Source organism: Macrobrachium rosenbergii, chromosome 40 (genome assembly GCF_040412425.1).
Source record: "Macrobrachium rosenbergii isolate ZJJX-2024 chromosome 40, ASM4041242v1, whole genome shotgun sequence".
Classification (NCBI taxonomy): Eukaryota; Metazoa; Arthropoda; class Malacostraca; order Decapoda; family Palaemonidae; genus Macrobrachium; species Macrobrachium rosenbergii.
Window position 1 is genome coordinate 1,765,099 of NC_089780.1, and position 12,108 is coordinate 1,777,206.

At 38.5% G+C, this 12,108-nt stretch overlaps 1 protein-coding gene across 3 annotated transcripts in view; it reads left to right on the forward strand.

Annotated features, from left to right (window-relative positions):
* LOC136826033 (uncharacterized) overlaps positions 1 to 10,512 on the forward strand; it is a 106,477-nt gene extending 95,965 nt beyond the window's left edge. For all 3 annotated transcript variants that reach the window (XM_067082901.1, XM_067082902.1, XM_067082903.1), the window contains 3 exons: positions 1,406 to 1,834; positions 7,380 to 7,529; positions 10,234 to 10,512. In XM_067082901.1, coding sequence (XP_066939002.1) covers positions 1,406 to 1,834; positions 7,380 to 7,529; positions 10,234 to 10,464 — 810 coding nt within the window. In that variant the 3' untranslated portion in view covers positions 10,465 to 10,512. The remainder of the gene's footprint in view (positions 1 to 1,405; positions 1,835 to 7,379; positions 7,530 to 10,233) is intronic.
* Positions 10,513 to 12,108: the final 1,596 nt, after the last annotated feature.

Below are 12,108 nucleotides of genomic sequence, written 5' to 3' on the forward strand. Positions count from 1 at the left end.
CTTCTCTTCATACATTTGGTCATCTTAAATTTTCTGGGAAATTTCTGAACTGACTTGGAAGATTTGTTGTGTATAGACATAGGCTTACTGTAAGTATATTTTATGTCAGAAGGAAAAATAAAGGAAAATGGTTATGAACAATTGGTATACTGTATATTGATAGCAAATTATGAAGTATTGTGAAATTAGTATGAGGTAAAATAAAAATTAGTTAAGATACAGGAATTTCATGAATTTATGTGCAGGTTTTTATACAATAGTGTCCTGACAATGGATCTATGAACTTAGATAAAAAGTCTAGGCTACTCTATACCTTGTGCTTTGTCTGTAAATTGTGAGGGGGTTTGTTTTTCATCTTGACTGTGTGTGTAGCCTATAAACAATGCTGTATCTTTGCACCTTTTCTCTGTCTCTCTCTGCCCTTGCAGTATATTCCCTAAATTCCAGAATGATTCTATTGACATAAGCAAGGAATTTAGTACCTTGTTAGTTGACTGTATTCATGGCCTATCTGAAATGTGTGCCATCAAAACGAGAGGGCCTTAAATTGGTAATTGATACCCGTCTGGATAAAACCCTTCACAAGATATTCATAAGATTCTCTCGAAAATTTTTGTGCATAGTATGTACAGTATAAAGATATTAGGAAAGGACAAACCACATTAGAAATTATGATGATAGACATGTTTGTGTTGTATAATTTACTGCTGTTGGTTTCTTTACTTCATAATTGCCTAACACATGCAATTGCTTTCAAGCCAGGCTGTGTGTTTATTAATATTTAGTACCAAATCTTATTAATGGGGAACTATAATACAGATAATGCATTTAAATACTGTTTTATTAGATAGTGACAAAATTACTAGTACAGTTCTTTGGTAGAAAGAAAAATAAGTTAGCTTAAAAGAAGACGACATCATTCAAGGTAGGCTAACTTAAGCTAGGTCAAAAGTATGTACTTCCTCCCAAAATTTAGGAAAATATATTGTATTAATATTTTTTTGTAAATATGGAGTTTGACAAGTTATATGTTATACAGTATTAATAAATACTATATGTCATAATATGATGTATAATGGTAAGTTAAGTATTATTCTATGATTAGAGCAGTCTGAAAAGTGCAATGGTAATTAATATTTGTTCTGTCTGTAAATAATATTTGTTAACGGGCACTTGTTAGCAAGGCATTATTATTGGTTTTGAATTTAGTTAGGCCCTTCAACTCCAGATTAAAGGACTTTACTATATAATGTATAAAGTATAGATTTATGATGGAAAACTTCATAGAAGGACTCTAACATAAGGAAAAGCATATGTATAATTGCTGATTTTCATTTTCCCTGTTTAAAGTACAGTGTATTAATGTTTTTTTTATAATGGTAGTAATGAAACTGAATAATTGCAGGTGGCAAAAACAACAGTGTGGCGTCGACTGCAAAGGTTAAAAGATCAAGATTCTACTGCCACTCCTCCTGGGGAAGCCAAAGAGTATAAAGTGAAAGAGAACATTAAAATTGAGGTGCCAGATCAGTCGGATTTAGATTATGATAATTACTGTTGTTATGGACTAACAGAAACATTAGCCAAGAAAAATCACATATCTAAGAGAAAGTCAGTGGATGTTACGACGCTGGAATCCGATGCCATCAATTCTACTGATAGTCAGACTGTGGTATTAGAAAGTGAAGAAAGTTTCCTTGCAAATGAAGGGCCAGTCATCCGCACACGCTCCCCTTTAGCAATTAAGGAAGAAAGTCTCAATGAAGAAGATGCTGCTACAGTGGTCACTTCTGAAAATTCTGGAAATGCACATTTTCAATTAGAGATGCCTCTGGTATGTTTCAGGTTCTTGAAATGGTAAAATACTGGTTGTTCTGATATGGATACAAACCCGTGCTTTCATAGATGGAGTTACTTGTGCTGGGCGCACTTCAGCTGTTACTGAATCATCTCAGAAAACAAAATGCTATCAAGTAGGCCTACATTAGCCTGTGACCTGAGCTGGCCTTACTCTTCCATTGTGCTTGCAGTCATGTCCACTTTAGCATGGTCACTGAGTTATCTCCCATTTTTGTAAGCTGTCTTTGTATGTGTAGGGTGTGAATGCCCTTAACATTATTTCTGTCAGGAGGATTGCTGCCTCCAATCTTCATCTCCTCCAGTAGCACAGTGTGTAGTTTTGTGTGCCTTGTGTGCCTTTACTGGTGGAGTGGACAGTGCCTGTTTGGAGGCAGGGATATTGACTGTCCTTCAATGTAGTGAAAGCCTCGCTAGCAGTTGACCCACATCCCACTCAAGGAGCAGATCCAACCTGGACTGGAGTTCATCTTGTGTCAGGTCTGTTCCACCTCCTGCCTCCCTGATTGTCTTGTTTTGAGGCAGAGCAACAACAAATGAAACCAGAGATATCAGCGAGTCCTCCTCCCAGAGGAACACTGGAACAAGGATAGGGAGCTCCAGCTACTGGTAGACATGTCAGCACACTGTGAGTTCCTACAACAGACTTCCTTCTCCAGGAAAATGCCCCAGGCAGTGTTGGTAGGGGGCTTCATGGTTTTGGCAGACTTGCGGGATGTTTATATCCAAACACCCTTCCACATGGCCTCCAGGAAGTACACAAGGTTCATCCCCAAGGTAGTTCCTTGTTGGACAGGTCAGTATTGTTCTCGGATAGCACACTGCTGGGCCCGCATTCGAATCTTCGGCCGGCCAATGAAGAATTAGAGGAGTTTATTTCCAATGATAGAAATTCATTTCTCAGTATAATGTGGTTCAGGTTCCACAATAAGCTGTAGGTCCCATTGCTAGGTAACCAGTTGGTTCTTAGCCATGTAAAATAAGTCTAATCCTTTGGGCCAGCCCTAGGAGAGTTGTTAATCAGCTCAGTGGTCTGGTTAAACTAAGGTATACTTAACTTTTTTTTTTCATCCCCAAGGTAATCATGTACCGGTCCAGGGCTCACTGCTTTTGCCAAGTGATGGCTCCCCAACCCTACACCAGAGGGTTCCAGCCATTGTCCTCCCAGGCACACTCCAAGGGCATCCAGCTGAGGCAGTATTTCTATGGCTGGCTAATCCTCTCCTTGTCTCAGGAGGAGGCAGAGAGGGAGGGGACATGATCCTGAGCCTGTGCCAGACACTGGGCATAGTAGTCAACCTGCATAAGTCTGAGCTGACCCCCAAGAAAAAGGACAAATGCTTGGCAATTATGGTACACATGGAAGTGGTAAGGGCCTTTCCATTTCAGGAGAAGGAAACCACCCTGCTGAACATACCCAGTGCCTTTGTCACTGAGACATCCCAACATGCAAAGAAGTAGCACATCCTCCTGGGTCATTTGAGGAACTGGTTCCAAGGGGCAGGGCACACCTCTGGTTTTCCCAGTGGCAGATGAAAGAGACCTGGCAGCATCCAAAGGAGGAGGAGCACACCATCCTCATGGAGATGAAAGTGGTATGGCACCTCTACAGCACTTCCAGCACCTTCTAGTAGGTCACTCATTGGTCATGACAGGCAAGAACATGACGGAGGTAGGCCACGTCAACAAACAGGGAGGGACAATCTCTGTAGCCCCGTGAGACCTGGCAGTTAGAAGGCATGAGAGGTCATCCTCTCAGGACCAGGAACTGACAGAGGGCAGTGATGCAGAACACCTTTCAACATCTGTGGGAAAATATAGACGTACACCTTCCCTCCATTCAGACAACTGTGAAGGGTAATGAACAGGTTCTACCATCAGATGACCCTGGTGACACCCTGTGACCACGGGCTTAGTGATATGCCGAACTGCAGTGCCTTCTGATAGACGTTCCGTTAAAGCTGCCTCAGCCTCCCAACCCTCTGGTGCAGGAGCACAGCAAAAGGTGCCATTAGCATGCAGCCAACTTCAGGTGTCACAGTTACAGGTTATCCAACAGCTCCTTAGAAAGAGGGGCTTTTTGAAGGACATTATGGCAGCCAGCACAGACACCCATAGATCCTCCTTTGTTTGGGTCTACCAGGGGAGGTTGACAGGTAGTGCTTGAGTTACGATAATTCACCTTACGATGATTCGATTTTGCGATGGGGTTAGCAATTAATACCGATACGACAATATTCAGAAAATGTTTTTAAATTTTGCGCGGGCGCAGGCAGCAGCATACAATCAGGCAGCCAGAGAGACCAGATTACAATAGACTAACTTCTTTTCCTTTATCTGTTTATCCATCTTCTAGTTAAAAAAGTAAAAGAGAATGATAAAAGTATTGTTAGTAACGTTATATACTTGCGTAAATGTGTACACCCATAAACAACTGAATGAGAAATTGCTGTTTTGCTAATAACAACCGAATCGGATAACAACAGCTGTTTTGCTTGTATGTCAACCATCATATGGTAGTAAACAATTACTGTAGTTATGTTACAAATGACGTTAAGTAGAATAGAACTGATGTATTTTTACATTATACCCTTATTCACTATGGAGAAAAGATCGGCAAGGAAATATACTGCTAAATTTAAGCTGCAAGTTGAAGCTGAAGCTGAGAAAACAATGTTCCAGCTGCTATTGACTATAAATTATCGTGCATCGGGAACATGGATGAAACTCGACTGTAAATAAAATTGGAGAGAAAAGTATTTTAATCAAAACTACGGGGCGTGAAAGAACACATATTACTGCTGTTTTCACACCAATAAAAGATATGTAAACCTTGTATTATGATGAAATCAAGTGAAAATAGTGAAAGGAATCTTGGTTTCTTTCACACAAAACAAACATGCCCACAATGGCCAACGTCATCTATTGACGAAAAAAAAAAAAGCTGAATTAATTTCACAACGAGATGTACAGTATTGTAAGTTATATTTCGATTTAAAAACACTTTGTATAACAAAAAATAACCTTGTCCCATATAAATAAAGTATCTAGAGATTCATTTACGCTAACTAGAAGTAAGAAAAGTGCTCTGAACTGAGTTAAATATTTCGAAATATACTTGCCGCATAATCGATTTCCAACCAAAACATTAATCGCTGTGATCATATTTTATAATACAAAAGCAGTATAAGAATATATACAATATTATTGGATAGTGAAGTAAAGCATAATTTGTTAAAAGATCCAAGGAAAAGATGCATAACCGTTATGTTGATTAATATGTGAATATAGAGTACTGTACAGTATAATGTAGGCTAGGCAACCGTATATATATTTCCACTACGTTATACTATAGTGTAGGCTAAGCTACTTCTGGTTTGTTATTCAGTTTCTCTTTGTATTGAATTATCATAAGTCAGTCTGCATGAACCTCCAGAATTAGCTGATATTAATAATTACTATACCGTATATGTGTAGAGTATACTTTATAGTGTAGGCTAGGCTACCATATATGTATTTATAGATGTACTGAATACCCTAGTGTAGGCTAGGCTATATTCAAGATATGTTTTTTCCAACAAATGATGAGTTTTTTGGAACCTAACCCCGTTGTAAGTAGGATAATACCTGTACTGTCATAGGTGTCAGAGGGGTCATGATCCCCCAAGAAATCAGTGAAGGGTAGCAGACTCCCTGGCTTTCCCAAGGCACGTTAAGGCGTTTTGCAGTGACTGCCATTATAGGGTGCAAAGTGGTCCTCTCACTGGTGTTCTGGCTGAGGAGCATTAACCCGTCGAGATCTAGGGAACTGTCAGACATCATGTAAGGAAAGTAGCAGACTTTCTCATGCACCTACAACAGGAGAAGCCCTCTTGGTTGCTGCAGTCAAGGGTTATAGGGCCACCCTCACTCAGGTGTTCTGGCTGCATGACATAGAACTCTCCATGTCCTGGGAGCTGTCAACCATTATCAAGAATTTTGAGGAATAACCCCCATGAAAGATGAGGGCCCCAGAGTGGGATATGACCATAGTCCTCTCCAGGTTGAGATGTTCCCCCCCTCTGAACCCCTGAAGAAGACTTCGGACAGGGATCTAACCCGCAAGATGGTATTCCTCCTGCCCGTTGCCTAAGGCAAGAGAGTTGAGAACTGCATGCATTTTGTGGCAAAGACCAGAACCCTTCAATCCCAGACATAAGATTCAAAGCTGTCTGAATCCCATCATGGAAGGACTTTTTATGGAATGATAGGAGACGATTCACCAGCATGGGACGAGAGACAAGGGAGATCACTAGTAACATGATCCCCTTCTGACTGAGAGAAGTGATTGTCAGAGCGTATGAGGCCAACGGAGACAGCCCTCTCCTAAGCAGGATAAGGACTCACTATATAAGGGGCATCAGACCATTAGTAGCTTTCAAGAAGAACCATTTGGTCCTACAGGTCCTGAAGGAAGGGGTGTGGAAAAGACAGGTGGCTTTCACTTCTACCTCAAGAACCTGGCACACAAGTCCTTAGACACCTTCACCTTGGACCCAGTAGTTGCAGCCCACCAGGTGGTATAGAAGGGCTCCACCCGAGAGGGGACAGGAGGACGTCGGGAATGCTAGACGGGAATGGGGAGTACATAGAGCATGACTTTTCTGATAGTGAGAGTACTTGTTGAGTAGGTTGTGGCCCTTGGAAGGAGGGTAGGTGCAACTTCGACATCCACAGAGACATGCCAACTCTGTGAGAGATCAGCTTCCTACCTCCAAGTAAAGTTCCATCTATGAAAGCATAGGTTTGTATGTGTTGGGATAAATACCAAATTCTAAAGTAATTTGTATTTTTCCTAGCATATGAACCTGTGCTTTCATAGGTATATTTTTACCCTACTTATACCACCCCATGTAGTTGTGAACTCACTCTAACTATGGAGCAGAGCATAGCTGCGGACAGGATTGTTCACAAAATGGAAGAGTAAGGCCAGCACAGGTCACGGGCAACTGTAGGCCTACTTAGTAGCATTTTGTTATTTAGATGATTCAGTTGCAGCCCAAGCGTGCCAATCGCAAGTAACATAACCAATGAAAGCATAGGTTTTGTATGCTAGGAAAAATACAAATTACTTTAGAATTTGGTATTTTTCTAGATAAAAATTATATTACTGTACAGGGGAATTAGAAATTTGTTTTCTTTTTCTTTTAAATTGCCAATATACTTTATATTCTGTGTGCCTCAAGATCTGTGTATTAAATACAGATTGATTGTAATTGGAATGCCTTAACAACTTTGAAATTTGTAATAGTTGCAAAATCCCTGCAACAGACTGTCATAACATTGACCTTTTTAATGTTAAGAAAATTCCTTGATGTGCATCAATATGTGTTGTTTTACTTAGTCTCTTGCAGTTCATATTTGCTTGCTTTTTTGTTGTAAGTATGCTACAGAATTCAGTGTCTTCAAGTAGTTTAAGGGATATTCTTGTCGATCATTTTTCAAGTTGTAATAGGTTAGATCTTGCTGAATTTTATCTTCAGGTAAACTTTACTGGTGGTGGCTACCAAGTGGTAGGAAGTGAAATAGTTATTGGTGGCCAACACATGGTGGTCTTAGACTCGACTGGATCCTCACAACACTCACATTCAAATGCTGACGGTCACATTGTAGTTACGCCATTCACGGAGATGGTAAGTTTGTTTAAAAGTTTCAGTTAAAGTCTAATCATCTCGTATTTTCCAATCTGTTGATTTTCAAGTAGAAGTAACATATTCAAATTTTAGCCAGGGAAAGTTTTTAAGTATGTCCATGTGAATTACAGATCTTTTATTTTTACTTCTGCCTAATGTCTAATTAAGGTGAGAGAATTGGGCCATGGCTGCTCAGAGTAATGTGGTGTACTGTTAATTAAAAGTATGCGTGAGGATTCCTACTACATTTAATCTTTCCTCCTCCATCTTTTCATGTTTAATGATCATCAGGTCAATATTGTACATTTTTTCATTAAATTTTGAGAGGTTTGATAATATCTGTTATAAATATGTAGTACAGCACTTCTGAATTTCTTAAATATAGGAATTTTTTATGTATTAGTGTAGTACATTTAGTTTATACTGTACTGTATATACTTGCAACATTCACCAAACTTATATGTAAAATGAGGATGCAACGGGTAATAATCAAGTAGCAAGTATTCATTTCAGTAGACCTAACAGAAAAATTAAACAGCATTACAGTACTACCCCACTTGTACACTCTTCACTTTCTCCCGCTTCATTTTGTTATGGAATTTTGTGGAACATATCTTTCATTTTTCTGCAGGAACTTTTATCAATTTGCACATTTTTATGTGGACTGTATCTCTAAAATTATCACTAATTCGCTTTTTTTCATAGAGCAACACTGTGTATCCACTAATTACTGTATTTTTCATTAAAGGATATGTATACAGAGAGAGAGAGAGAGAGAGAGAGAGAGAGAGAGAGAGAGAGAGAGATCCCATGTCAGAGAATTTGCTACGGGAGGTTTTGAGCTGCCTACGTATCAAATTCGGATTTTAAATATTTTTACAGTGATTAGATCAATACAGTGTAAATGGATTCTGTAAGTGAAATATTGTTTTCCTGATATTTTGCTGTGTTTTCTCATTAAAGGATATGTATACTGAGAGAGAGAGAGAGAGAGAATAAGAATTCTTTAATAAATTTATAGAGGGTGAGGATTAACACAAAACGATGTAAACCCAGAACTTACTGTACTAAATCCTTTTTTATCATAAATGTATTTGTACATAATCACGAAAATACTAGCGACGTAGCAAACCTACCATTCTTTTTGGGGGAACGTGTCCTGTCGTTCTAAACTAATCACATATTTTAGACATGCTCTATACAGTAGTACTATCCTAAATACGTACTGTACAGTAAATATTTCAAATCGTCGTACAACACAGCAGAATATAATATGTACATTATGCGCAGTACAACAGACGATGCACAAAGTTACGTTATGCAAGAGAAAACGTGCATGTCTGAATTATAGGGGAAACTTAAGAGTAACAGTTGTAGGCGGGTATGTAATGTTGAAGGATGACTTTGAAATGATATTTGGGTGTTCTGGGATGATAGGTTGAGGTATACGGTATATATTTTTGTTTGAACTGTTAAGTTTGGCGATGAACTGTTACAATAGGCAGTTATAAGCATTTTAGGTGTTTATATACTTATGAGTAACAGCTGTAGGAGGGTAATGTAAGCTGACTTTGGGTGTTTTGGGATGATGGTTTGGGATGTATTTTTGTTTTAAATGATTTTAATTGTTTTAATATGATAATTTAAGATATATTTTTGTATGAACTATTAAATTAGGCAGGGAACTGAAAATAGGCAGTTATAAGCATTTTAGTTTAAGGGGTAAAGAGTATTTGGCAGTTGTAAGCCAGTTATAAGCATTTTTAGAGGGGATTTTGCATTTCTGCAGTGGGTTCTGGAACCTGTCCCCGTGTAAAAGATGGGGAGCACTGTATGTTCAATCCTAACTACCAGTTAGTAAGCTTTGATGTTTGTTTTTTATTTACGTAAGTGCCTGTTGATCAGTATTGGAATACCTCAGAAATGAATTATTCCGTAATTGGATTGAATTTACCCCGAACACTCAGTCAAATTTTGCAATTAAATTGTGTACTTGTGACTGTAAGTTCTTAACGAAAGGAAAATTTTATAAACTGATGTTTGGCATGACAGCAGTTTTGACCTAATGCCATTTCAGGACAGATTAAATAACTCACTAGTTAATATTGTAGAACAGATTGGATAGGTCTTATTTTAAGTAATTTGTCTTTTTCATAGGTACACAAACTGTAGCCTTTCATAATGGAGGAACTCCTCCTTGTCCACCTTGATTCGATATTTCCTTTCAGTTTTTTCATTCTGAATATGGGCTGGAAGAACAATGGGTAACTTTGGTTGGACGGGAATGGGCACCCCCTCACTCCCAACCCCACCTGGGTGCTACCCTTGTTTAGATACTCCATATATGAAAGGCTATGGTTTGTATAACTAGGAAAAATATAAATTACTTTCAAAACTTTGCATTTTTCCTCCCTTGGATGAAACTTCATCCATGTTACAATGTTGGGTTTCAGTTTATTGCTGCAGCTGGTCAAAAAGGTTTTAGTTTAAGTGATAAGCTTGTAGGTTTTATTAGTGTCATATTTTGTGGTTAAATATTAATTTAAAATTATTTAAGCACTATAATATATATGTTGCTTTTTAATATTTTTTTCACTGGCAGCTGCTGCAATATTTTGCAACTGTTTCTTCTCCTTGTTCTTAGTCTAACTGAACACAGTGTCAAAAATTTGCTAGCATTCACCAGTGACCAATTTTTTTTCAGGAAGTTACAAATGATGAATCATCTCGTCAGTCTCCCAGTACTGCAACTGCGAAATCTCACGTTTATAATCCCGTCCAGGAGGCATTAGCGGTATCAGCCAGTTCTCCACAGGGCATCACTGTATGTCTTCAGTCGATAAAAACTGAATCAAATGCACATGGAGACCAACAGAAAACTGTTTCAGTCGAGCAGATGTCAGAATTAATTACTGAGTTTATGTCTGTTGATTAAGGGTGCACTGTTTTACTGGGGAAGTAAAATATTTCTAGAATTTTTCAATTTTAGTATCAATTTCACCTGAGGATACTTTTCAGTCAGTATATGAGTAAAGTGAAATAGATATGGTAAGTACACAATTTACTGCTTTATCTGAAATGTTTACGTGAATTAATGTGTTCTGTACCAAGCTTTTTATTGATAAAGGTGCCGTGTGGAAATTGTATACATGAAAGCCAATGGATTTGATCAACCCTTCTCCCATTTCATCTGCAGATGGAATGTTGACTATTCCATGTTTGCTGTATTTTCCTTGTATATTATATTTTCGAGGTATTTCAACACTGAAAGAGTCATCCCCTGCAGGTTTCATAAAGGTAAGCCAGAGTAATACTTACGAAGTATGATTGCTAAAAGGTTGACATTATATTATATGGATTAAAATAGTATCAAAAGTATTTGAGAATTAACATAATGAACAGTACAGTCGACAGGACTCTTAATTAATTTTGCCAAACTTGCCGAAGGAGAAGAAGATACTGACTAGAATAATGTGATGATAGCCGAGTGTAGAGTCGCCTTTAGATGAAATTAATTTTGAATCTTCATGTCAGCTCAGTATACTTAACTAGAGGGACTATTTTCTACATCACAAAAGTCACTGCTGCCTCACCTACCACATCAGAAGGAAGCTTTGTACAGCATAAGCTAAAATCAGTAGTTGTCACAATTCATCCTTTCTTTTGCAGTATCTAGAGAAACCATAGTTATGTGTACCTGCTATTGTCAGAATGTGTAGATAACAAGGTGGCTATTTTTAGGGCAAACTGATTTGTTGCTTATGTAAGAATAAGCTTGCTGTGCTTTTGTTAATTATATGAATTCGTACTACTTTAAAATTTTCTGTTTTATATTGCCCACTTGGTGGTAATACAGTTCTGTACAGTATTTGAAATATCTTTGCTCAGTACATTTAACATTTCATGGCTCCTGAATGCCTAATTGATCAACTTTACAGTACTTCCTTGCACAGTTCTTAAGATGTTTAGTCCTCTTTAGTGAATCTTGATCGTGGACATTTATGTTATTATGTAGCTCTGATGAACTGACTTTTCCCTGTCATAATTATTTTATTGTCTGGTATTGTTTGAGTACTTGCCAGTTGTTACTAGAGAATGTTGCACATCATCCACTGATAATTCATTTTTGTGCACTGGTAACTTCGATCACCTTGGTAATTATGCCAGTTGGGAGGGTGATCATCTCTTGGCAGTTTCTGTATCCTAACTGCAAGAGGAACCGGACACCATTCTGTATGGGGAAGGCTGCTCTTTCCCAAATTTCCCCATTCCACCCCAATCACTGCCTTTCACTTATTAATAAAGTACTGCTTTGCCATCCGAAAAGAAGAGCACATTGAAGTGTCACTCCAAGGATTGTTGGGATCGAGGTCAGGGGTGAGGATTGCAGTCCCTTACCCTCCCAACTCGGGGAAGTTAAGTCTAAGCTGGTTGCAGTGCTAAGACTGGTCAGTACTACAGGAGCAGTAGCATCACTCTGGGAATCAGGGTCCAATCTAATGATGGTCTAGGAGACTTTAGATTGTTGGCAGCATGCTCAACAGACCTCACTTTCTCAGTAAGAGTGGATGGCCTTGGA